Source organism: Amphibalanus amphitrite, unplaced genomic scaffold (assembly GCF_019059575.1).
Source record: "Amphibalanus amphitrite isolate SeventyFive unplaced genomic scaffold, NRLGWU_Aamphi_draft 000102F_arrow, whole genome shotgun sequence".
Lineage (NCBI taxonomy): Eukaryota > Metazoa > Arthropoda > Thecostraca > Balanomorpha > Balanidae > Amphibalanus > Amphibalanus amphitrite.
Window position 1 is genome coordinate 1,064,052 of NW_024881597.1, and position 26,656 is coordinate 1,090,707.

The 26,656-nt window shown below is 52.6% G+C and overlaps 3 protein-coding genes across 13 annotated transcripts in view; 2 read left to right on the plus strand and 1 right to left on the minus strand.

Annotated features, from left to right (window-relative positions):
- The window catches only part of LOC122380637 (protein MEMO1-like), a 33,401-nt gene extending 27,350 nt beyond the window's left edge, over positions 1–6,051 (plus strand). For all 9 annotated transcript variants that reach the window (XM_043363975.1, XM_043363977.1, XM_043363983.1 and 6 more), the window contains exons 4-8: positions 260–437; positions 3,344–3,459; positions 3,995–4,217; positions 4,875–4,979; positions 5,365–6,051. In XM_043363975.1, coding sequence (XP_043219910.1) covers positions 260–437; positions 3,344–3,459; positions 3,995–4,217; positions 4,875–4,979; positions 5,365–5,502 — 760 coding nt within the window. In that variant the 3' untranslated portion in view covers positions 5,503–6,051. The remainder of the gene's footprint in view (positions 1–259; positions 438–3,343; positions 3,460–3,994; positions 4,218–4,874; positions 4,980–5,364) is intronic.
- A 24-nt stretch (positions 6,052–6,075) lies between these two features.
- Positions 6,076–15,037, minus strand: LOC122380636 (protein sel-1 homolog 1-like). Of its 3 annotated transcripts, none has more exons than XM_043363973.1 (13): positions 14,798–15,037; positions 12,768–13,338; positions 12,385–12,608; positions 11,840–12,035; positions 11,022–11,176; positions 10,532–10,657; positions 9,889–10,117; positions 9,580–9,728; positions 9,030–9,195; positions 8,458–8,586; positions 8,026–8,147; positions 7,306–7,428; positions 6,076–6,923 (listed from the first exon to the last, which is right to left on the minus strand). In XM_043363973.1, the coding sequence occupies exons 2-13, from the start codon at positions 13,321–13,323 to the stop codon at positions 6,795–6,797; spliced, it is 2,304 nt and encodes a 767-aa protein (XP_043219908.1). In that variant the 5' UTR covers positions 13,324–13,338; positions 14,798–15,037; the 3' UTR covers positions 6,076–6,794. The 3 variants fall into 3 exon arrangements, with proteins under 3 accessions (XP_043219908.1, XP_043219907.1, XP_043219909.1); XM_043363972.1 differs by having other exon boundaries at positions 14,825–15,026; XM_043363974.1 differs by having other exon boundaries at positions 14,913–15,024.
- Positions 15,038–15,604: 567 nt separating this feature from the next.
- The window catches only part of LOC122380627 (sortilin-related receptor-like), a 29,151-nt gene continuing 18,099 nt past the window's right edge, over positions 15,605–26,656 (plus strand). Inside the window, exons 1-3 of the mRNA XM_043363958.1 lie at positions 15,605–16,094; positions 16,475–16,708; positions 23,996–24,151. Coding sequence (XP_043219893.1) covers positions 15,915–16,094; positions 16,475–16,708; positions 23,996–24,151 — 570 coding nt within the window. The 5' untranslated portion in view covers positions 15,605–15,914. The remainder of the gene's footprint in view (positions 16,095–16,474; positions 16,709–23,995; positions 24,152–26,656) is intronic.

A 26,656-nucleotide genomic window follows, 5' to 3' on the forward strand; every position in this document is an offset into this window, starting at 1 on the left:
GAGCACAGAGTTCGTGCGGCGGTGGGAGGGGAGTACCTACAGGGTGCGTGCAGCGGGGTCACGGTCGGGCGCGATGGGCACCTGTGTCGGGCGGGAGGGGTTCGTCTGTGCTTGGCACCAGTGCTGCTTCTTCCTTCTCTTGTTGTCGTATTCGTATTTCGTGACGTTTTGGTACTTCGTGCCCAGCCGTTACCGTAGTCCTGGACCAGCTTCCCCTCCGGACTGCTGAGCTGACCCTCGCCTCCTCCCCCGTCGGCAGGCACGCCGGCTACTCGTACTGCGGCGCGTGCGGCGCGTTCGCCTACCGACAGGTTTCGCCCATCTGCGTGAAACGGGTGTTCATTCTGGGTCCGTCGCATCACGTGCGTCTGGCCGGCTGCGCCCTCTCCTCCACGCTCAAGTACAGCACGCCGCTGTACGACCTTACTATTGACCAGGTACGGCAGCCCTACAGGCACGGGACTGAGGACTGACCGGACCGTAGACCAAGTAATACACTAATACAGCCTTACAGGTACGGGACTGACAACCTGGCCATAGACCAAGTAATGCAGCCTAACAGAATACCGCGGGAGTCGGGAGTGACAGCTTTACCCGACGATAGATCAGGCACGGCGCACACTGGTCGGAAACGCCCTCACGAGAGGCCACGGGCGATTCCGGAGTTTCGGATTATTTTTTATATAGATCGATTTGAAATTGATCAAATTATTATACTTCGGCCAAAAAAACTTATCCGGGTGACCAAAAATAACTGTAATCAGCCCCCGAAGATGGGGTATCCCAGAACTCGGAAACTGACGCGGAGCAAGAGGTTTCTTGAGCCGGATATTCAAAGTCTTATTGCTGATAGACACCAAATTGAAATCCCACGTATTATGCATCAAAATGTTCCTTATGAAGTTGCCGACTGGTCAGTGCAAAATTTTTGGTATACTTTTTCCCTAACTAAGATTTACTGTAGCTTTTTTATGAAGGCTCTCCTACAGTGATTCTGGAATATAACTGCAAAGTTTAGGTAAGGAAACAACAGGTAGTCCCATCTAGTACCACTCTGATTTTTTGTGAGATGAATCAGGATTTAAATTTACACCAGGGCAACATAAAAGCTAACTGCGCATATTTGCGCAAAATTTGCAGGAGCCGCTCTTTCTACCCAACTACCGCCCGCCCCGCCCCAGTTTCGGCTCGGCCGCCGCGCCCTGCTTACGCTGACCTGTGTGGCCTGCACGCATCCATGCGTAGTTGACTGGTCATTAAAAACAGATGCGTTTGAGCTTATGAATTTTGTGAAAAGCGCGTTTTATGTATGCATTTATGTATGTATTGACATCAAAAGCCTTCCACATATTGCGTGGCGATTACGGCTTGCATTTAGAGAGCCTTGCTATTGACAACCATCACTCGACTGAAGAAAGTGGAAATTGAAACCTTCGTGAATATAAGACGCTGCAAATATAGGACACCTGTCACTGACGCCGGGTTACCTTGGGCCGTCTTTTTACATTAGATCACAATTCCGGTATTTAACCCTGGCCGGACCGATTGGTTTTCTATATTGACCGCAGAGGGTTGGTACAACTCCCTCGCCGTTTCGCCTCTAATTGAGCTAGAGCCTCGCGGAAAAAAGAGCTTGTGTGCCGTTATAAGACGCAACAATTAGGTACTACCCGATTTGAAGGTCTTAGGTCAGCCAGTGACCTCTTAGGTCAGGTAAGTGCCACAAGGCACGGGCTCGGTTTTAGGTTAATTACTTTGCCAAAAATGGCCGCACTGCCGCGATTTTGGCATCATCGTGTTTGTCTAGCTCAGGCGCGTCGAATGCTATACTTGGTGTTCGGGTGAAGTCAACTTAAGGTGTTAACCTCGGGTCAAGGTCAGGTCGGAGCCCCTCAGGTCACGAAAATGGTTGAAGGAGGTCATATCGCATATCATTCGATTCGGCAGGTCTTCCTGAGTCCAATGGTGGCTTTCCCGACTCTCTAGCTCCATCTGATCAGGAGTTATTGACGAAAAACTTATATGGCCTTAAAGACGTCATAAATGACGTCACGCAAAGTCAACAATGCTAAAGTGAAGCACTGGACCTTGCAAGGAGTGCATGAAACCATTCCCGGTGCCCGAATAGCAGCTCCCAATTTCCCTTGTTGACTTAAAGTGGTGCTAGATCCTGTATTATACTCAATTATGACGTCATAACTTAACAGATTCACGTCATATATTTAGTGCTTGACATCCAAATGATAGCTTACATATGACAGAGAAGGTATGCAAAGTTTTATGAAGTTTGCTTCACTAGTTGTGGAATAACAAGCAAAAAACTTTTGCGGAAAGGCCGCTGGCCTCTCGCTGGAGCGTTTCCGACCAGTGTGCGGCGGGGCGCGGCAGCTTGACGTGTACGGCGCTAAATAAGGAGACGTTTATCACACGGAATAACATACAGATACAAAACTGAATAATCTTACATCCACGACACCGAAGGGTCTCAGTTACCCTGGCATTAGATGGAGCATGCTCAATGATAGCCAACGTGTAACTAGCGATAAGTCACTTAGCCATGCCTACAGTATGTTGAGCTCACTAGATTAGATTGGTTTGTAGGAACCAGGGTTGCGTGGTCGGATTCGAAGTCGACAAATTCTTACCGATTTCGACTCCGGAGCTGAATTGAGTATTGCATGGATAAAAGTCATGCACCTCACCCTGTTTGCTTGAGAATATTACACTCGTTGACCTTTACAATATAGAGTTTGTCGAAGCTCAAGTCCCTGTTTTTGCACCAGCGTTTTAAGCGAGAAAAGGCTGCGCCAGACCCAGCTGCCATTAGTAATTAGTTAACTTTGCTTTTTATGAACAACGTTTGCAATGTAAGGCCTTGGAACGCGCAAGGGATTGTTTCAGGCGAGGTGAAAAGCTCTGACATGAAGTTTACGGTCATGATATGGACTTTAACCGAGATGGGCGGTGTCGGAGTTGGAGTCGGAGTCGGGAGTCCAAGTCGGAGTCGAAGTTGGAATCAGAGTCGGAATTGGAGTCGATCAAGAAAAATCCATCGACCCTGCAGCCCTGTTACTAGGGTCATAGGTGACTTGCGTTACTTCTCGGATATCATTGTTGAAACATTTCACATCTCGGTTCTTTATTTAGCCCTAGTCTTTGCCTAAATTATCGCTCGTTTTGCATGAAGGATTTTTTTTTCTACTAACGAGCTGATGCGTCTTCAAGTTGTTTCCACCGTTAAAAATACGACCCGTCGTTTTGGTTTTAAAGCAACGTTTCAAGTAATTTGTTCATCTACGACGCCACCCAATGCATACCAATCTAACTATGCGCTCATTGACAGGGGATCTACGACCAGCTGTACTCGACGGAGCAGTTCGAGCGGATGAGTCTCTCCACGGACGAGGACGAGCACAGTATCGAGATGCACCTGCCCTACATCGCCAAAGTTATGGAAGAGTACGTTCGTTGCTTATTCGACGTGGGAAAACGGCGCCGTTGTATGTTTTTTATTATTGTTTTCGGTGTAAAGTTTGCTAGCGCGGCGTTCGTTGTTTGTTGCTCAACAGATGTGTCTTGGTGTGTGATCGGTCTGATGTATTTGTGTGTCTTTATGTGCGCCATGGTCTGATGTGTCTTTGCTCCTGGTCTTATGTGTCTTTGACTCTTTGTGTGCCTGATGTGACTAGTCTGACGTGTCTGATGTGTCTCCTCGTTCCCAGTTTCCACGGCCAGTTCACGATCGTGCCGATCCTGGTCGGTTTTCTGACCAGTGATGGATCTGTGTGTCTGTCCAGTCTGTGACCAGTCTGATGTCTTTATGTGACTACTGACTAATGTAATGTGACTCTTTATTTCCAGTTTCCGCGGCCAGTTCACGATCGTGCCGATCCTGGTCGGCTCGCTGACCAGAGATGGGTCTGTGTGTCTGTCTGTGATCAGTCTGATGCGTCTGATGTGTCTTTGTGTGACCGGTGTGTCTGTGTATTCCCAGTTTCCGCGGCCAGTTCACGATCGTGCCGATCCTGGTCGGCTCGCTGACGCCGGACAAGGAGGCGCTCTACGGCCGGCTCTTGGCGCCCTACCTGGCCGACCCGGCCAACCTGTTTGTGATCTCGTCCGACTTCTGCCACTGGGGCCAGCGGTTCCGATACGTGAACGGCGCCGACCGCGCCAACGGACACATACACGAGTTCATCCAGCAGCTCGACCGAGAGGTCAGTCGCCGCCGGGTACTGTAACATGGGGTGTGCCAGTCCACGCGGGGGTCTCCCAGTCTGGGTCTATCAGTCTGTCCGTTTGGGCAGACTGTCGAACAACCTCCGTATAGCCGGTCGGGTCAGGTGCACTTTGGCGGATCTCGGATTCCTTGCTCGCCTGAGGGCGTCCCTGTGCGGTGCCTGATTGAATCTCGGGTCTTGCATTCGACTCTGTGTATACTCTGTACATATCCGGGTCTAGATTCCGTGCGCGACTCTTATGTTCGCCTCTGAGTAGTACCGTCGCCGCGCCTTTGCCATGCCGGTCGAAATCGAGCGCCGGGGCGGCACCGGAGTCGCTATCGCTGACCGCCGGTCAGCTCACGGACTATCGGTGGCACCCCGGCCTGTCTCCGAATACAGGGGGATTGTGGGGTGGGGGGGGGGGGGTATTGATCGCTGCACGGCGGCCCCGGATAATCCGCCGGGGCTCACCACTCGATACCCGGTCTAGACAGCGTTCGAGGTGGCTCGCCTTAATGCAGCCACGGTGGACAGCTGTTTTATTGTTCGGATTATGGTTGTGGTTCGGACGATTGTGGTTGTTCGGATTGTTGTGATATGTTTGGACTGATGATGTCGCTACGGCGTCTGACTGAGGTGTCTGTCTGCCAGGGTATGGACATTATCGAGTCGCTGGACCCGGTCAAGTTCACGCAGTACATCCAGCGGACAGGCAACACGATCTGCGGCAGGCACCCGATCGGCGTGCTGCTGAACGTGAGTTACCGACCGTGTAAGAGATCGCGCTGATCTCACACTGAGCTGACCCTCATTCAGGTTGGACCTCACACTGACCTGGCCCTGGTCACACTGAGCTGACCTCGCACTGACCTGACCTGGACCCAACATTGAGCTGGCCCGGGCCTCTCACTGATCGAACAGGGACCTCGCATTAAGCCAACCTAGGCCATCACTGACGTGACGTCCAGACCTGGACCCCACTGACGTCCTGTCACGAAGGTCGCCTGGCCCCATTTTTTTTTCTCCAAAAAGTAGCTGTTCCCAATATGAATCTATGAACTTGAGACCAAATTAACCTATAATTCACGCCAGCGTGTAGTTCCACCACCAGCTCACTAGCGGCGCTCCTGTCCGTTCCCAGGCGGTGGCCAAGCTGAACGAGACGCCAAACGGGCACCGGATGAAGCTCAAGTTCCTCAAGTACGCGCAGTCGAGTCAGTGCCGCTCGCCCAGCGACTCCTCCGTCAGCTACGCGTCCGCGTCGCTCATCTTCGAATGACGGCCGGCCCCGCCGCCGCCGCCGCCGCCGCTCCGTGCCGCTCCGCCCCGCTCACCGCGCCGCCGCGTTTTGTACACGCCGCCGCTGCCCCGGAGTGACGCCGGCCACCGCGCCGCGCGCCAGCGCCGGACACCCCGGTGACCCGCCACCAGTGCCGACCGACGGGGCCGCCCGCCGGCACCCGCAGCTATTTATCTCATCGATACCGAGCGGCGCGGCGTACAGTGCCGCGGGCCGGGACAGTGGGGCCGGGACGCGCCACCCGCCCGCCACCGCCGCGTGATAACGTCACTTTACCAGCCGGCGGCCGACTGATAGACAATACACACACTGTAATCAAACGGACTGCATAGAGTGCTGCCGCCGCCCGTCCAGGCCGGCGAGAGTGAGAGGATTTCGGTGGCAGGGGACGGTGCGAGGAACAAAGAGCGGAACAACCACTGTCGTCCAGAATCTCCTTTGCCTGGTATATGTCCGTCGGTAGCAGCACTGGACGTCCAGTGAGGAATTACAGTGAGCACCATTATACATACATGTACGTTATGTGTGGTCGGCGTTTGGCAAACACCAGCAGAGGCCTGGCGCGGTTTATTGCGAACGTGCATGCGGCGCTGATACTGAACCCGTGCTGCGTGCCATCACCGCACACAGGGACCGCGCGGGCGGCTGTCGATTCCAGCCCCGCCCCAGAGAGGCCGGCCGGTGCAGAGAGCGATCTCCTCGGGCTTCCCCGGGCGACCGCCGCCGGCCGACCGTCCGAAAACCAGGTGCAAGGTGTCCTGCCGACGCCCATATGCAGGCGTCAGACTGTCACCAAGTATCACAGGAATAAATAGCTATAGGGGCGCGGCCGATAGTGCCGCGCTGCCTGACCTGAACGGAGACACCATCACACGTTGACACGAACGCGGCGTGACTCGTGGCGTCTGTGGCCGCTCACCAGACACCTAACACTCCCCGCACACTCCAACACCGAGACCCATATCTGTTCAGCGTGGTCCATTTACTCCGGTCAGCAGTCCCTAATTACTCCGGTCACTGGAGTATAACTCCGGACACTACAATCACTGGGGCCCTAACTCTGCTCACTCCGAATCATCAGGGCCCTTACTTGTCATATCGCGGTCGACTTGGTGCCCACACTCAGTCATGAAGACCTTTCGTTGTCTTTCCCTCAGTTCTCCCTTCCCCACATAGCCCCAAAAGTCTCTCGGTGTTCGCCGGCCGTCCCCCAGTATAATATTCACTCCCACACACACAGAGACGGACAGCGGCTGGCAGCGACAGTCCGATCACCGCGGTCTTCTGAAGAATACAACCAACGCCAGCAGCACGGCCAGCACCGTCATCAGGTAGATGTCCCAGTCGGGTCCGAGGAGCCTGTTCAGCGCTGACAGAGGCAGGTAGTCGCTCCAATCCGACTGGGGGACGGGGAGACGGCGTTAGAATATAGGCGTTACAGAGCGCCGACAGGCAGGCATGCACACAGATGGATACACGTGACACGACTTAATTACTGATACTTCACGCTATACATCGTCAAAAGACTGGCGCCTCACATAAACATATGACGGGACTGTAATCCATCGGTGCCGACCCAGCCTTACAGTAATTACCAGGTACCCAACAGCCCACATTATATCCCCACAAATAATTATTAGAAGGCTATCACCTGCGAACCAGAAACAACCCTTCCGCATATCGGACGATGGTGAATAAGTCCGGCGACTGGCGGGCATACAATCAAGACATACAATCAAGACCAACGGATGCCGAGCGCGTCACGCTGCCTCCCCGGCTCACCTCGTCTAGGAATCGGACCAGGAAGATGGCGCCCAGCTTGGTCATGGCCAGCGCCACGGGCACCTGGGCGTCCGGGCTCGTCTCGGCGGCCATGTCGTAGAACCGCTTCGCCAGGTGGATGTCCTGCCGGTCGTCAGGGAAAGGGTCAGAATATGTCGCACCACCGTTTAACATTAACAAAAAACGACGCAGTGCATGGGGAGCAGCAGAGCTTACGTCTTTCCAGTTTTTGGTTATAGCTGAACTTCCTGGGTGTTCTATTAATTTAAATGTACAGCCCTCGTCCCATGACTGCCAGAGACGCGGTGGGGCGAGATTAGTAGCGCTTTCGTTGTGGTTGTTTATTTTTTTATGCACTTTAATCAAAAGAAGAATTTAACCTATCAGTCTATTCAAACAATCGAGCTAAACTAATGAAAAGATCAAACCACCAATCATTCATTGAGCAATCAATAGACCTTATGATTAATCTAATGCACTTTGCATCTGTTATAAACTAGAAACTCGTCAAGAGATGCATTGGATAACTGGAAGTGGAGTGAGCCGAAAAAAAACGAAGCCGTAAAGGTCGTTTCGTTTAGTTAGATCTTTAAACCATGATTAAGCTCAAATAAAAAACAAGTTCGTCTATGAATCCGGACATGCTGATCGGTTGCCGCTACCTAACGACTGTGGTCTGTAAAGCTCTCAGGAAGGCGAGTGGATGGAAGCGTTACATACCCGCTGGATGCCCAGACCCTGTTCGTGCATGTAGCCCAGGTTGAACATGGCCTGCGCGTTCTGCTGCTGTTCAGAGGCCATCCGGTAGTGGTCGGCGGCCGCCTCATAGTCGACTGGGGTTCCTGGCAGGCAGGCGGAGCGGCGGACCGTCAGACGCAGCAGTGGGTGGCGGAACAGGGCATCAAACGGCGCCGGTCAATGGTGGCACAGCACGCGGCGGTCTATTTTGAAACACGTCTCGCAGTGGCTCACAGCAACCGGCCATTAACATAAGCACGCAACAGCAATCCTCCGTCGTGCATTATTAAGCATTAAATGGCTGTCTGAACGGTAAACTTCCGCCTCCCCCGGTTCCTACGCACAGTAGCACTCCGCAGCTTCCGCCGCATCTCACTACATTCACAGGAAAGACAGAAAGACAGCATTCCTTACCATATCCGTAATAGTGGTAGTCGCCGAGCTTGACGCGCGCCACGCCGTAGCCCTGTGAGGCGGCACGGCCCCAGCTGATCAGAGCGCGGGTGTAGCGCTCTTCTTCGGGGAACAGGCCGCTCGTCACACCTGGGGGACACAGACACTGGTCAGCGGAGGAGATAGAAGCTGATGGTTAGTAGGGAACACTGCTCTTACGACGGGAAACACGCAATGAATGTGGAGCGTGACACGTCGTTCTGATGTTCTGAGACAACACGGCCCTACCAGTGAACGACGGAGCCTACCCGTGGTCTAATACCGTTCAGCTACCCGCCTCTTTGTCAAACAGCGCCAGGAAAGCTTCATAAAACACATAACCCACACCCACCCTACACACTACACAGTCCAGCAGAGCAACAGCAGACGCTCGTCCCCGCCGCATCCATCCCACCTGTTCCAAAGGGGACAGCCTCCCCAGCCATTCCAGAGGAAACAGTCCCCTCCACCTGTCCCACAGGGGCAGTCCCTCCCACCCGTTCAACAAAGTCCCTCCCAACTGTCCCGCAGGGGACAGCCGGCGCCCCACGCACCCTTGTCGAGAAGGAAGGCGACATTGCTCTGCGCCGTTTCATATCCCAGCTCGGAGAGCAGGTAGTACTTGGTGAGTGCCGCCGAGTACCGGTAGGCCTTGTAGTCGGCGTGCGCCTCCATAAACAGCTCTGCCCAGCGGCCGCGCTCGGCCACGTTCTTGTACAGCTGAAGAGACGAGGAGAGCAGTCTGGTTAGAGCCAGCAGCCCGGCCAATGTGTACCGTTCAGCCAACTACGGAACACCACATCATGATATACCAGGTGGGCAATGAAAACCATTTCCTGTTTTGGTTAATGCACGGATAAAATGATAGTAAAATTCAAATAAAATGTACGTTTTTCACCCATAAGTATCCCGAAAAAAAAAATGGAAGCACCAAGTAAAGATGTAGATCAGTGCCTGTGTGACAACCGACAAGGCCTGACGGGACCCAGGAGGCACTGACATTTCGTGGACCCACCCACCTCCATCCACCAGTCTCTTCCCTCTACCCCGCCTCTTCTCACCATACCCAGCCACCTCTCCCTCTGCCCGTTCACCCGCTCTTACCTCGACGGCCGTCTGGCAGGCGCGCACCACGCCCGCACCCGAGGCGTGCATCTGAGCCAGGTTATAAATCGCCAGCACGTGGCCGCCCTGGGACGCTAAGTTGAAGTACTTGATGGCCATCTTGAAATCGCGCGACACCCCCTGGCCGTCTGCGAACGGACGATGAGAGAGGAGGTAAGAAAAGGAAAGACATTATTCCAAAGAACAGAACTCAGCCGACCAAATAAGAAAACATCATCACCGTCACTTTCAAACAAGAAAATGTGCTCTCGGATCACGGATGGCAGGGCCCATTCCATGCACACTCACTGAAGAACATGTTTCCGAGCTGCAGCTGGCCGTCCACCCAGCCCTGGTCAGCCGAGAGCGCAAAGTACTTGACGGCGCGTTTGAAGTCCTGCGGGACGCCCTTGCCGTAGAGATACATGAAGCCGAGTCCGCTCTGTCCGACCGGGTTGCCGAGCTCGGCGGCACGCTCGAAGTACTTGAGTGCCGTGGTGTTGTCCTGCTGCACTACGTCGTTACCCTCGAGGTACATCTGTGGGGAGAACGGACCGGAGAGTTGGTCAGTAGAAGCCCAGGTACATAATGCTCACGGGCGAAGGAGGTATTCAGTGGAAGTCCAAGTACAACTGGTGAGAAAGAAAGATGGGGGGGGGGGAGCACCACCACCTTCATCTGGGCGATAGAGGGGAAGAACACGGGTGAAGACGGTCAATCTGTCAGCAAGCACTTGTCGCCGACGGTTGAGCCGGTAGACAAAGCAGCCAGCTTTACGTTAACATCAAATTGGATAACGTGTGGGCAATGGACATGCTTATTCGGGAGCTGGAACATTCACGATTATCTAATGCAACAATGCATCACACTGAATCGTGACTGTATTTCGAAATGAATGTAAAAAGACCGACACCTTCGGCGTTTGGGGCTTATCTGCAGACCCATCACATACCTTTCCGAGGAAGGCCATGGCGTTGGGGTTGCCGGCGTCGGCGGCCTGCACGAAGTACTCGTAGGCCCGCTGGTGGTCCCTCTCGACACCCCGGCCGCCCTGGTAGTGCAGCTGGCCCAGGCCCACCTGTCGCCGAGGCCGAGGGGCTTATGTCAGTCTCAGGGAATGGGTGAGACAGAGACCAGATGAGACGGAGGACAGGAGAGAGAGAAAGGAGTGAGGACAGGACAGACAAGAGGCTGATAGGAGAGATGGAAGACAGAGGACAGGCGAGACAAATGACAGGCGCCAAGACTGAGCACAATGCTAAAAGTCGTAATTTATGGTGACTGTGTCATAACACATTTAACCCAGTATAGACCCCGGTTTGTGTCATGATGGCTGTGCAATGACGTGCATGGACCCCGAAACCGTGGGATGTGCCATTCCACGGGCAGCCTTCGACCTCAGACGGCGCGCACAGAGCGCCGGCCGTCGGCGCGACACCTACCTGAGCCTGGACGTCTCCCTTGTCAGCCAGGAACTGGTAGTACTGAATGAGGTCCTCATCCAGGGTGGAGCTCGACGAGCCGGTGCTCTCTGCCTCGTCATAGAGCCGCACACGAGACACGGTGCTGCCACCCGACAGTGACACCTGGTCTGCCACTGAGATAAGATAAATACACTGTTAACGCCACTGGGGACAGAGAAACACACTCTTATCGCGACTGTGGACGAGGGTATACAGTATATACTGTTACCGACACTGGGGACGGAGAAATACACTGTTACCGACACTGGGGACGGAGAAATACACTGTTACCGTCACCGGAGACGGACATGCACTGTTACTTCCAACAGAGCCACCTGGTCCGCCACTGGGATAAAATAAATACACTGCTGGGGACGGAAAAATACACTGCTACCGCCACTGAGGACGGATAAACACACTGTTACCGCCAATGAGAAACAGAGGAGGACCATCACGGACAGAGCAAACACGTGAATGGAGTATAGACCGTCAGATACTTTGCAGGTAAACCATGTTTATTGGCACATCAGCATGGTATTTACCCACACTTGACCGCAACAGGTAGCTACTTACGTCTGCCTTTGTTTGCAAACACGAGTTCCATTTAGTCTTGTCTTGCACAACGTTACGCTTTACCGCGACCTTGTAAGTCGTGGTAAAGCGTCGGTACATCCATATGAATTATCATGTAACTTAAATACGCAGGCCTTACTGACATATCTAACATTCATGATCTCTGTTCTGCCCTGCTCAGTGACCCCACGAGATTCCACAATCCGTGCGTTGACCCCACTGACCTGAGCCGCAGACCTTGCGGTAGTGAGTGAGCGCCGCCTCGCAGCTGGAGGCCGTATTGATGCCGTAGAACTGGCGGTAAGCCAGCGCCATCTGGCCCCACGAACTGCCGCCCAGAGCAGCGAACGTGTAGTGCAGCAGCGCCTTGGCCTGACTGGAGCTGACGCCCAGACCCAGCGCGTACATGAAGCCCATCGCCTGGGAGCGGGGAGATGGGGATGGTGCGAGCGGCTGGTCACGGGTGACGATAACAGAGATAAGGAGGACAAAGTTTTCAAAAACCTTGAGAATCGATCAGCTCATGGTTTTGAAACATCGATAAGGTACCTATAACTGCTCAACTATATAACTACATTTATCAGCGATGTATGACTACATTTGTCAGCGGAGACCACCGCTCTTCCCCAAATCCGAAATCGCGGCAGTCCACACCAAACCACTTCAAAGCGCTCCGTGCCTCACCAGCAAAGCCTACTGTCTGCCACCGCTCGGGTCCACCAGTTCCTACCGTCCTGCCCCCGAGACCGCCGTTTCCCACCGCTCTCACCATCTGCGCCTCGGGGTTTCCACGGGCCGAGAGTCGCTCGAACGTCTCCTTGGCGGCGGTCACGTCTTGTGGTAGGTGGGAGCCGAGCAGGCGCGCCCAGGCCAGCCGGACGGCGGCGGCAGTGTGCCCCAGCCGCGCTGCCTCCTCCAGCAGCTGATAACTGCGCGCTCGGTCCGGCCGCGAGCGCGACAGCAGCTTCTCGCCAGTGGTGTACAGTTCCTCCGCTACAGAGGAGGGGAAGTGGCTGTTAAAGGTGATCAGGGCAGTCGAGTAGGGTAGGGGTCGCTGTCATTAACAGCAGCAGGTCTGTAAGTAGTGATATAAACGGGTACGGTGGCAGGCGGAGAAACGTGTGTAAATACACGTTCCGCAGAGCGACTCACCTTGTCTCTCCTGTTCTGTCATGGTCTCGTCATCCTTGCCGGCGTCGCTGGGCGGACTGCTCGGTTTGAAGTAGCTGTCGCCGATGCTCTTCAGCAGCGGTTCCTGGCCAGAGAGATCGGGTGCCTCCACCTCCCGTATGGCGTCTGCCGGGCCCTGCTGCTCAGGAGGCGGCAGCCGGGTGACGGTGCCGGTACCCAGCGGCTCCGGAGACTCCGGGGACTGACCACCGGCCGGCTGGCGTCCCGGCGAGCCGCGCGCCGCCCGCTCAGCGGTCTCCGGCGCAGGAGGCGCTCCCTCCGCGCCCTTGGGCCGCGCGCCGGTGGACTCCGCCTCGTCCACAACAGTCAGCTCCGAGCGGACCAGCACCATCCCGCCGGCGGACGAGGGAGCGGCCGCCGGCGGAGCGGCGTCCTCCGACTCGTCCGCCTCCTCAGCACCGGAGCCGAACTGCTGGCGCAGCTCCTCCGAGCCCGGCCGCTGTGCCAGACCAGCGGCCAGCAGCGCAGCCAGCAGCAGAAGCCAGGCCAGGCCTGACAGGCGCGTGGCGCCCCCCATCACTGAGCCCGACAGCTGTGAACACACACATCAGTCAGGTAGACAATGGTATTTGTGTAGATTAATGTCCTAAATTAGTACCTACTCTCATTAACTGAATCTGCAAAGAAATTCTGCAGCATGGCTCAGCAATAAAACTCAACAGTTCACATCTAGGTCAGGATGTGTGTTCACCATTTACCAACAACAAAAAATATCTAGAACTGGAACTGGCATGAGAAAAACACCTTGAGCATACAGTGGCCAGAGGATTAACAAAACCAAATAAAAGGTAATTGAAAAAACAATATCAAGAATTATAATTGGTAACCATGGATGTATATTGACTAATACACACACCCAACAACTACCTATCCTGCCATCTCATGCTTATTGACCAAATAACAGTGGGGTTTCTGATGACAAGATTCTGGCCCACTTGCAAAATTATCACAGCAATAACTTAAGATGCACTCTTTAGCATCTAATGGTTCATATTTAGTGTCTGGTGGGATCACACTTCAAATCACCCTCAAATGTAAGCAAAACATTCTGCTATCATTTCTTTGTTCTGCAAGTGGCCTCCCCTATGCATTTCAAAGGTTCCCTAAACTATGTTTCTCAGATTGTATAACTAAAAGCTTACTAATCATGATTGGCAATTAGTAACATTGAATTTGTTTTGAATAGAGGCCATATTTTACATTAATGCTTGACTCTTGAGCATAATTTCTAACCCAAGTAAACTATACAAACTAACACATATTTTGAAGAGACAATACAATCTAACTACATACACATTTTTGGACACACATAGCTCATCAGCAACCACGTATAGAAACAACACTTTGTAATTGAATTGCAAAAAGTACCAAGAACAAGTAGAATTAGTAGAGCAGCCGTCACACAAAAGTTTTCTAACCAGTGAGGCACTGTAGGTTTGTAGGTTGCATGTCGTAGGTCAGGTAAGGTTAGGTTTGTTTTGGTTTGGTTCGAAAGAAGCATCTCTGTGTAAAGCACCTCTCCTTGATTGGAAAACCTTTGTGTGATGTCTGCTCAATTAATACTGAACAAGCATGGGATGATGGGTGCCACAAGCTTCTAAATTCTAACTTCTATGCCTAAAATCCTGAAAGATGGAGGTGAATGTAAGAACGTTTTCAAATATAGATGCTGACTGAGCATGATTGATCAAATGTGTCATCTCAAGTTACATTTCAATTTGACTTGTTCTTGTAATGGTAAAGGGACACATATTTATATCAGTCTGGCACAGGAATAAAGTGGAATAAAGTAAACCATTCCACAATCCAAACCACTTTGACACTTTGACACTTTGACACACCACACACACTTTTTGATTGACACTTCACAATCTAATCTGTCACATAAGATTAACAATAAAATTAAAATGATGACGAATGATTCTAATTGAGTGAGGTAGGCAGATAAGGAATTGGAAATCAAATAAATAATATTGAAAATATCTACTGACCCCTATTGATGGCTATAATTTGCTAACCTCCTGAAACCCAGGCCAAATGCCTCGTGGTGAGCAGCAGTAAAAATAATCCTCAAATAACTATTTATTCAAAACACGCGAAACTAACCATCTAATTCATGAAAACTCTGCAAAATGGTACTAATTATGTCTTAGCCTTATATTTGATTTTTGGTGTGATTCGCTATACAAATACAATACAATACAATATAGCTCTGTGGTTGATAATGCTGCGACCGAAAGCATGACGTAGACCAACTTTAAAATACTGCCAAAAATTATCATGGACAAATAGGCTGTTACTGGGTTGTATTTGGCTATGAAAAGCTAAAAATTTAAAGGAAAATCAAAACAAATTGTAATTCATGCCACAACAATAGCATGAAGGCTTTATTACAGTTTTAGACGCATGGTTCAAATGAACGTAATCTCAGATTACGTAACTGAGCAAGCAGTATCAACAAAAGATGATGCTTTTGAACATGTGTGCGCCATAAATGTAGCAAATATGATAAACAGCTTTTATTTGACTTGAAAAATTAAAACATTTGATGACGTCAAGAGCTGTTCATCTTAAAAAAAAGTGTTTTGTCTAAATATCGTTTCATTTTTCTACTTTATCCATAGCTAAAAATTATTGTAAATTGTTCGAAGCATCAAAGCCCAAAAATGTAAAATTTTGCTATTAAAATGCTTATCAATGAGTAACTGACTTGACTCGCTAGAACTATTTTCCATATTCTGTTACGTAATAAGTGTCGAGGGCATTACAAGAAATGAAGCGTAGTTTGTGTGCACTGTCACCGCTTTGACTGTGCGGAGAGTGGCAGAGAGTTCCGTGTGCTGTGCAGATTGGTGGTGCAAGTTGTGTCAGTAATCTGCGTTGTATGTCGGTTTTGAGGTGTGCCGGCTCCACTGTTCTTTTGTAGACAGTTACAGGACATTTAACCTGTTTGTTTTTAGGTACCGGAAGACTTGAAGTGTGCCTTTTCCATTGTGTTTAAGTGAAATCAAAATTGATTAAAAAATTCACCTGTCCAAGTGATACATTGAAAACGCATTCTCCCTGAGGACTCTGCTTGCATGTACAAGCTTCAAAGCAAAACACAACATGGAAAGAGTTTATCTCTTTTTGTGCTTTGCGCTGATGTCAAGCAGCGTGTATTTTGTGTGTGGCAAAGAACAGTATTTTAGTATGGACGAGTCGTCCCACATTCTGCGGAAACGGAGTACTCTTCCAGAACATCCTGAGCATGCCATTCCTACTGCTGATGACAACATCACTTCTGTGGTGGGTATACAAGCTACGAAAGAAGTATATTGCACATTTGTATTCTTGACATTTGTCTTTTTTTAGTTACTCTGAAGGTTGAATGAAGGGGCAATAATCATGAAAATATTGATTTTACTTAAACCAACATGTTTTGATTTGTTGTAGAATAGTGGGTAGTTACTATTACGTTTACTTTTACAATTTTATACCATAAACTTTTTTTTGTCTGATCATATGATGGGCTAGACTATTTAAATATTTAAGGGCTTGCCAGAGGTCTAAGCAAGTGGATTTGGAGCAATCATACTGCACTCTGCTCCACTGGATGAGTGCAGGACAGCTGAGTTCTGGGTGCCCTGATATTGAGCGATCTGACCATGCACCACTGCCTGCCGCAGGTGGAGCTGAACGACACGCACCACTCGGGCCTGATCCACTGGGCTGGCGGCGGTTCTCAGCTGGTCATCTGTCTGACCCGCGACATGGTGGTGCGGCCCGGCCATCCGAGCAGCGTGTACGTCTCACTCGACCACGGCCGCTCGTTCACAAACATCTCGGGTAACTTCACGCTGGAGGACGGCACCCCGGCCGTCATCGGACACTCGTACGAGCACCCGGAGTTCAACAACATTGTGAGTACCCGGTCGTCCTGGACGCCGTGCATGCCGCTTGCGACTTTTACCCCGACACGGCTCAATGCGTATGATTCCTCGATACGCTTGATTCGCTTAGATACTGCTGTTATTTGAAAGTTAGAAGTGTGACGATAACCACCTATCGGTAAATTGTTATTCATTATCCTTCCCCAGCTTCCCCTTATTCCCCGCAACTTCATCCCCAACTTAGACTTATAACTATTTGCATTTAACGAGTCAGCCGTGGTCCGTGGACGACGTGACGAAGCCCGTTTCCACGTTTTTAGCTTTTGAGTCTATAAATTTTGCAACAAGCATGCCAATTTTTGGCAGTTTCGCATGTAATTGTGCAGAACTAAGTTTTCTGAAAATGGAATTGCCAAAGTAGTAACAACCCGTAGGTACTGCTTCACCTAACGGGGCTCAATGAGAAATGTCAGACAAACTATGTCGTCATAAAATCACGACAAATTAAAAATAAATAAACCAATCAGGTGAATGCGCACAAATTTCAAAATGATATCAGGAGGCATTTTATAAAGCAACGGCTGTTTATTTGCGTTACATCGAACCCTAGCGTTTTGGGTGAATCAGTGTCGTCTGGTTACGAGCGATACTTTTCAACGTTTGGAGTGTTGTGGAACAGTTTTCCTTGTTTGTGTTCGCCTGCCATAGTGGCGAGGTGTAGCATTGGTGTCAGGTTACGGGTATGTTTGCTGCACCCTCACGGCAGCGTGATAAGGGTGAAATTCGTCAGAGGCGGATCCAGCTCAGAGTTTTTTTTTGGGGGGGGAGGGGGGGCAAACCATAACAATTTATCGATTCTTTCCATGCCTCGTCCATAGGCGTCATGTTAAAATTATGGCGTTTGGGAGGGGCAAATGCCCATTTTGCCCCACCCCCTGGATCTGCCACTGAAATTCGTCAACGCTGCCTGTCAGTAGTCCGATGTTCTCAGTTGGTCTGTGATGAATATCAGTAACGTATCCAAGCTGAGATGAGAAGGCGGCTATGTTTGGGAACCGACTGTTGATTGAAAACAGACAAAGCCGCCCAGTAAACTGGCTGTCAGGCATCTACGTTGTGAGCTTCTGTTTGCTTGTGAATGAACCTGGTCTGAGAAACGACCATGGATTGCAAAAGGTAACACATCATTGAGAAGCCGACACATTATCAATTTCTAGCTTGACATCTTTTTTTTTGCTTGTGGGAAATAGCGGCCATTAAGGCAATAGATGACGGTTATTATCTATTATCGTGACAATATTATCAGACGCAGACTTTGTTTAAAAAAGAGTATGCGTACCACACTGTTTGGGTTGCCCAGTAGCAGTTTTATCAAGAAATCGGAAAGCGTAGTAGATTTTTGCTTTGGGCTAGCTTCGTATTACCAATTCTGAATACCTATCGTGCCAGCTATATAAGCCAACAGTTCCTCCGAGTCAAGTCCGGTGGGAAGCTCCAAGCTCGTCAGTTTCCGTGGATGGGTGTTATTCAGTTTATGCGGCGTGCTCTGTATCAGTTCAGCGAACCACGGCTGGCTTACCGCGGTCGGCAATTGACGTCACTGTCACGTGACGTTACGGACAACGTGACGCTGAGTCACGGCGGGGGGGGGGATCACGTGCTGTGCCGGCCGGGGCGCTGACCTGCCGGGCGGGGATGTGTCATATGTCAGCCGTCTCGGTGTCAGATTGAGACTGACGTATCCCCTGTGGGTCGCCGGGGATAGGTATGTCAAGTATCAGCACATGTAGATGTGTCATATCCCAGCCGTCTCAGTGGCGTATCTGATGTCCGGCGGTGCTTGTCGGCTCCGGGTCCATCAGAGTTCAGACTGCATGGAGCTACTCACTGCCATCGGCCCTGGCCGGGTCGGTGGCACCGACTGCCTGCCGACGTAGCCAGGCCAGCCCCCATCCCTCTCCATGGGCGCCGGGGACGAGCTGGTGGTTCCGTACGGATGTGTTCCTGATGTGCGGGCGTGAGAGCGGTTAGGTGGGGTGCTCCGTAGTTCGGCCCCGTTTCACTACCGGCATGGCCGGTCCAATGCGGGCACAAAACCGAGCGGCCCCATCCGCAGGGTCCGATGACGTGGCGGCTATCGGCCTCAGCGTCCCGTGACCCGACAATCGACACGGCATGACCTCTGCTGCTGGGGGGGGGGGGGTCCGACCCCGTGACTCCGGCCGATGGGGGGGGGGGGGTCCGACCCCGTGACCCCACCGCTGGGGGGGGGTCTGATCCCGTGACAGGCACAGCTGGCTCCCGGGAGTTCCTGTTTGTCAGATCTGCGGCGGCTGCAGCCCTGCTGAGCAGGCCACTGGGTGTTCCCCTCCGTCGGTGGAGCGGCCTATCACGCGCTACCCGGCCCTTCTCTCCTCTGTGCACCGAGGAAAAAGAGAAGCGAGTTGCGACTTGCTGGGAATATTTCTGATCCAACGTAGCTGGATCCCAGATAAACGTCATTCATATCTGACAGCTTGAGATGCGTATGTTTGGCATGATATGATATGGTTACGACCGTGATGATGCGTAATTGCGTTTATGCATTTCATCCTCGTCTTAGTACGAGTATACGCACTCCAAAGCATGTGTTACATAACAGCTCTTGTGGTACGTTTTAGCGAGGAAGCGTGACGTCCATCGCACTTTGTTTCATTGAACCGTACTGCCAAACGGCGGACGCTGTGGTATGCCGGTCCCATTTGCTGCTTTGAGCCTTTGTCGGTGATTGAGGTGGGCCCGGAACCGTGTCCGATTTCCGCGGGGTCATAGGTCCCCCAACGCCGGTCAAAGTCCCCTACACTCACCATCACGTGTGAAAGCCGAGACGACATTTCGGAGGTGTTATGTTTCGACAAAGTCTCCTAGAGGAGGTCTGAAACTGGATAGTGAACACGTCACACGCCATGGCTATTTAAATCGGCGCTTACTCACTATACACTCAGGTGATAAGTGCTCCATGGCCTGAGTGGCCACCACTACCAAAATTCGATACCTGTCTGGAGATAATGCGCATTGCGCACGAGGTAGATCGAAACTCGACGCCGCCCGATGTTACTTTACGCTTCTCCCGTCCCTGCCTTTCCAGCCCTCTGTTTGAGAGTAGGTGGCTGATTCGTGCTGACGCGCTGGTTTCATCAGTCCAGTGACGCGCCGTGTGCGGATGAGCTACCACCGGCGCGGGAGGGAGCCAGAGGCCCACCGTCCGCCCTGTCTGAGCCTCTCTGAGGTGGCGGCTCCCTGGGCCTACCCGGAGGCGGCGGCGGTACTCTGATGGGCGCCGGACACGTCAGGATGGTACACGAACACACGGTGATGACGTGACGGCTCGCATCTGTCCGTGACTGTCGGGAGAATCTGTCCACCGCGGCGACACGCGTTGGCGACGGGGTGTTTGTTGACATGACTGTGATATTTGGGCTCGATTGTGCCAATGCGCCACGTGTCGGGACAGCTTTACTGACAAAGCTGAAGACAACGAAGAGATGGTCACTGATCAGGCTTCCAAAAACCAAGGATGCGTTTGACACTATAGTAGCTAAGACTGTATGTTATGGCGTCCGAAAGTTTGTATACGTTTCGGTCATTTCCTAATTTGAGGTGATTTGTTGCGATCTACATAGTTGTGATAAGTGGCATTCCGAAACAAGATCCGTTGTTGCTGTAACACGGCTATGATCTACAATGAAGCTAGAAGATGTCAATTGGACCCATAGGCTCCTGTAAAACTCGCCCCCTACGCCTCCAGATGTGACGGGTTTTCACGCGCGCCTTTCGCTTTCGTCGCCTGGGTGACTCATCACTCAGCAGCAGTTCCCGCAGCGCGCGTGATTCAGGTCGGCTGGCCTTTTTGTGGTGAATATCTGCACCAGTTAGTGCATTCTGCAAGAACGACTGGCACCCGAGCCGAGGGAACATCTGTGTGACAAATGGTCACTGATGATTCACAACACGGAACAGAATGATACGGTTTTCGTTTTTCTCCCGAGAGAGGTGGTCTTAGTCTCTAAATGAACCCAAACTGGGTGATGCTGTCTCCTATAGTGTCACCGAAATAGAACAGGGTCGGTCCTGAGCTTCCTTGATAATGCATGAAGTGGTCGCTCCGACTCCAACTCAGACCCGAATCGAACCTTTTTAACGTAAGTCCCAACACAACCGAACACCGGACTATGCGTTACCCTCTCTTAGACGGGCTCTCTTTCTGCGTCATCGGCTCCTGCCGCGGCCATACAACTGCTCGTCGGGGGCAAGTACGGTCCCGCCTGACGGTCTGCCCCGAAACCGACAGCCACAGGCCAGCGACCGAGCTCTGGGCTGCGGTGTCACAGACTAAGCTTTATACTTTAGAGCTTTGCTAAGTGCCATATACCTTGATTATCGGTATTCTTCGGTTTTGTTTGTGACAGTAATGGGCAACGAATATAACGAGAATCGTTTCCACTGGGCACTGAAGTGTGATGCGATTGTTTCGTTGAAGCTGAGTTCCACTGTGGGCGCTGCTGTCGCGAACGGCTAAAGCATTTGGCCACGATCCACTCAGTGATTGGCGACTCGCATTGTCTTAGGGGATCGTTTTGTCACTTTTGATTCCGTCAGTCGTATGCCGTATTCCATCTACATGATGCGCCAGGAAATCCTACTGACGGTATGTATATGAGATGACGACATTCCCTGTAAGTACGAGTTATCAGTTATGCCGTTTCGCCGTACTCTGCTAGTGTCAGTCAAACTACGGGAACAACAGTTGCGCTTTTCTGCTCATGACTTCATTGAGTTCGATTCATGAAACACTATCGTGCCACCGTTTCTCGCGGGCGGGGCAGCCGCGTGGGCTCCCTTCCTCATGCGCCCACGCGTGCTCGAAGGGTGTGCAGGGGCGGGCTATATCAAGCTGTGGGGAGAACCGGCAGTTCAGGGGACGGCCAGGACCCATTGAATCGGGGAACAGTAGCGGTCGTCGACAGGGACCAATTATCTCATTGTGCTCATTAACTGGGTCGGGCCTTCCCCCTTCGTCTCCCCAAAACCGTCACCCAACCCCCATGGTACCCCATGGCGAGGCTCAGCTCCTGTGAATTGAGCTCATTCTCAGCAGCCGTTTTATGATCACAGTTCACATTATCTGCCAGTCTGTCAATTGTACACGCTTTACCTCCCCCTCCGGCTGGCATGGGTGTCTGGAATGTTGCGTCGCACACTCACGTCCCCTCGTGAACCCACCCTCACTTTATTGTTCAAGGGTATGGTCAGGGGTGCCCCTCGTCCAGTGGTGGGGAAGCATGGGTTCGTTGGTGCAGTAACTTGCAGTTGTTCACTGCGCTTAGCTCTTCTCTGGGATCGTGTCAGCCAGTGTGACCTTTTCAGAGAGGGGTGGAGATAGGGTTGTACGGTCCGCTAATACGGAGGAGCTCGGTCATCTCGGGATGTTCCAGGAATGATGAGGCCCTCCGTTGCCTCTGCCAATTCTCAGTCAAGTCATGTCGCATTGGTGCAGGGTATTGCGTAACTGGCTTCGATCTCTTTCGGTGGAGTTTACCGTGGGACTTCGAAATGGTAAACTGACTAGAAATGTCCATCTTTTCTGTGTTCTTGACAGCTTTGGATGGAGTGAAGATAATGAGTGGACAGTCCCTCAAATGATAGGTAGAAGGGGTATGCGCTGAGCCGAGATGAGTGGAACAGTTGGACATAAGTGACATAATGAGCGTAGAACGTGTAGAAGATTTGTGAACACGAGAGAGAAAGAGCAGAGCGCGAGCGCATGCATCTCGAGTTCCTCTCGTACCCCGAACGGTATCGTCGGCCCGCCTATGTTCGTCCTCTAAACGGTGTTCGTCCTCCCCGCTCCTCCGGAACCAGTCGCATTCCACTGTCCAGCCGAGCCGAGATGATAGCTCGGGGAACCGCCTCCGCCGCCGGCCGGCACGCATTTCGGCCGAATGGCCTGGTGACGTCACCAGACGTCCCGTCACGTGGGCAGGCTGGGGGGGGGGGCGTCACTGGACGGCGCGATGTTACGGCTTGGTACTGAACTGAGAGCACGAGGTGGACTGGCAGGAGATAATGAGAGGGGGGGGGACGAATAGTGTAAGGACCAGTGAAAGTGGAATTTTAGCCACGTGGTCGCCGGTCCAGCTACAGCTGGACGTGATACTACAACGTGATCTCAATGGTTCTCAAGACTCTGGTGGGGCATGTTTCGGACGTGGATAAAATTCAGGCAAACGTGGATCGGTTATGCTTCAGATTTGGACGTGACTCGAGTAAGACTTGAGTCGGGTGTGCTTAATTAAGGCTCGGGTGAAGCTCAAACTTGGATCAGTCAGCCGTATACCCAGACCAGCCAACATATGTTGACTGTTGACCGTCGCGGGAGACTCCGTTTATGGGTCACCACAGACGGTCCGCCGTAGTGCAGACCGCTGTCTGCGAGTTTAGAAGCCACCGGCCGCTATTGCCAGCTGTTCCTGCGGACAGTGCTTTTCGGCTATGTCCGGACGGACCGTTCCGCGTCGTCCACAAGTATAAACAATAAACAGAATGGCAAGCGCGACCCGGGCGAGTGCGAGCCTGGCGTCTTGCGCCGTTTGCCGGGCTGTGGGCGTGTGTTCCGTTACTGCCTCTCGACGGCTGACCTCTGCGTCCCGTCCTGTCCCGCGCGCACCGCTGTTTTTCCGACAGTGCTCTGTGCCGATGTCCTTCCTGCAGGGGTGTCGCAACGCGCGTCTCTGGCGTAAGTGGAGCTTCCCGGCTCTGTGGCTGCGCCCGGCCCACGCTGTGGACGATGCTGCAGGGATGGAATAGGCAGGCTGACCAGGAGACCGTTGCAATGCTGATACACCGACCCCGAGCAGATGTCTATAAGAGCTCAGTTCAACTATCTGGTTCTGCTGAGTTCGTATGCAGGCGGCGTATGGTAGGACATCTTGTAACAGCATCCCTAAACAAGCGTCAGGCCGCGTACGAACAACTTTACTGTTGCAAGTTGACAAGTTTGGTTTAAACAAGTCTGCAATCTCTCTGGCTTTGCACAAATAGCGGGGAAAAATTACAATGTGTTGCCCTGGTGACGTAGGATGAAATAACCCAGTGCACTGCCTGCTACACAATCTCATTCAGAATCCTGCTATGTCTGTCAGCCTGTGCCGCACGCCCGAATCCGCCACTGTTCGTTTCACATTGCGTGTTCCCTTGATCTCACCGCTTTCAATAACCGTCAGTAGTATGATGTTTTGTCGTGTTCTACTTCTGACGCCTGTTTATTTCCGTTTGCAGTACGTGTTCACGGACACCATCAACAAGGTGATATTCGTGACTGACGACATTGCCAAGGGCCTGACGCGACACCGAGTCGACTTCGTGCCGTCCAAGATCTCGTTCGACCCCCGTCGGCGCACCGTTCTGCTCGGCTATGACAGCAATATACAGTCGGTAAGTTTTGTTAGTGATCGGTAAGACGGGTTGGGACGAGCTTTGCAATACGTGTGGGCGACTAAAGGCCGATGTTTGCTTCGTGCCGACAAAAGCAACGCGTGATTTTTGTCGGGACATTGACCTTTTTTGTAATTACGTAACTGAATCGGTAATGTGCTTTGGCTCGACTTGATGGCTTCTAGTTTTGCGGTCATTGGTACTTATGTTGAACACATTTCGTAAGTGTTTTACTGATAGTGAGTTTGTGGTTCTGTCTCGTGTTTGTGCGAGTTTCTCGGTGTTGCGAGCGAATGTTATGGCGTGACTCTCCGCGCCGGTTTGCTCACTGCCGTTTCCGGGGTGGTCGCCGGTCCCAAAAATGATCGCGGCTCACTGCGGGTTTCGGGGCGCCCATCGCGCCGGTCTCCTGGGCCGCCGTCCGGACGACAGACCAGTTTATTCAGTGTCGTGACGCTTTAGGTGCCCATCGGTCGGCCCGAACCGGCCGGACGGCGCTGTCGGAATTAGATCACGGCTCGTCTGCGTGTGACTGGAGTCTCGTACAGACCAGAGGTGCCAGCGCTGTGATGGTCTGTCTCTTTGTGGTGTCATGGGCCCTTGAGCTGCGCGGGTATGTCGCGTCACGACTGGAACCGCTAGCACCCCTATCACAACACTGGGTCATGGATGTGACCTTCAGTCTCCATAACAAAAACGTCGCATGTTTTGCCGCGTGCCTGTGAATCGAAACAGCGCACTGAGGCTACGGGGCAGCCGAACTTGACCGATAGCGGTGCGTGGGTTCGCTTCTGTCGTTTACAGCTGCTCGTTGGACGCGGATAACCTATCTCGGCCAGCGGCGGCGAGGCCCGACCGATAACGCAGCGGCGGGTTGCGCGGGTTTTGCCCCGCCACCGTCAGCTGACCGAGCGGCCGGTCTTTGTGCCACAGTTGGCGGCCGGGCGGCTGCGACAGAGCCCCCTCCCCCTGCCCCCTCCCGTGACAGCCCGCGGGTCTTTGTCGCGCCAGTTCGTGACGGTGAAGGCCGCCGCCGCGGCGCGACGCGCCCGAACCGGTCACGGAATGGACGGGGACGGCAGGCTATGATTTTACTGCGGTCTGCAATACTAGGACACTGTCAACAAACGCGGTCGGGTGAGCCACGGCGCTGGTCGGACGACACCGGTGCACCCAGTGGTGTCGCTAACTGTCAGCGGCAACTACCGCCGATCCTATGTGGAACCCCGTCGAGTCCCATTCTGGCCTACTGCGTAGATGAACCGCGTTCGCCGTGGACATTTTTGTCACGATTGTTGGCGCTCGTCCTGACCGACTGCGCAAATAAGCATCGCTGTGATGTGGGATAAAACCCAGCTAGCTACTTCTGCTGTTCGTCTGTTCTGTTGTTCAACGGGGCTGTCGCCTGTTCATTGAGCGGAAGGTGTTAGAGGTTACAACAGTCAATTGGTGCTTACCACTTGTCACTGGACAGTGGACAGCACTGCTACCGGCCGACTGACCAGGAAAAGCGGACCACTGAGACCGTCCGTCACCCCTGCAAGAGGGGGTGGGCTGACCGGCGGGGAGGGGCTGGGTGGCCGGTGCGGGGGGTGACCGGTGTGTGAGGAGTCGCGTCGTCCACCGTCGCTGCGCCGCCGCCGACGAGCGGCCGAGGGGAGGGTGAATGGGTGGAGCGACAGATCGATCGCCACTAATTCGTACCGCGGCGCAGTACCTGACCTACTATTGTGCAGTGGCCGCACGGTCTACAGGGACAAAGCCTGACTTGGTACCGCGACGCAGCATACGGCGCAGTACCCAACCTACTAACAGGTGCACCGGCCGCACGGTCTATGGGGACAAAGACAGGGGTCCTTACTTGTACCGCGGCGCAGTACCTAACCTACTAGCTGGTGTACGGGCCACACAGTCTACAGGGACGGCCCGTGACTCGTGCCGCGACGCAGTACCTAACGCCCTTCTTACAGGTGCACTGGCCGCACAATCCACGAAGACTGCGTCGGGCTAACACTGTCAGACTGCAGACGACTGCAGGCTGCACCGTAGACTTGACCTTAGAATACCGCTACCGACTGTTGACTGCAGGCTCACCACTGTTGCTAGCTGTCTGGAGTACGTACAATAAACGGATTGATTCCGCTGACACTGATTGACACCGTGCTCCCCGCCCGATTGCTGATCGCTTACTGCCGTTTGGCTGTCAATCTGACCCAGCTCTGTCGATGGAGTCAGATTGATACTGATTGGGCTAAATGAGTCTGTCCATTTTGAGTGATGTCGCCTACCACGGCAGTCCACGGCTAGAGCATGTTGAGCACTTTCTGGCTGCTTTCTGATAGGGTATCGTATTTCCAATGAATGATAAGGTATCTTTATTCTGCTCAATTACCTGATAGGTTTACGATTTTTTAGCGATCACTACGGCTGTAAATTTAGGACATTCGTGTGGCACTTTGACATTTATCACACCTAGCAGTGAGACCCTGAGTGAGTAATTCGCTA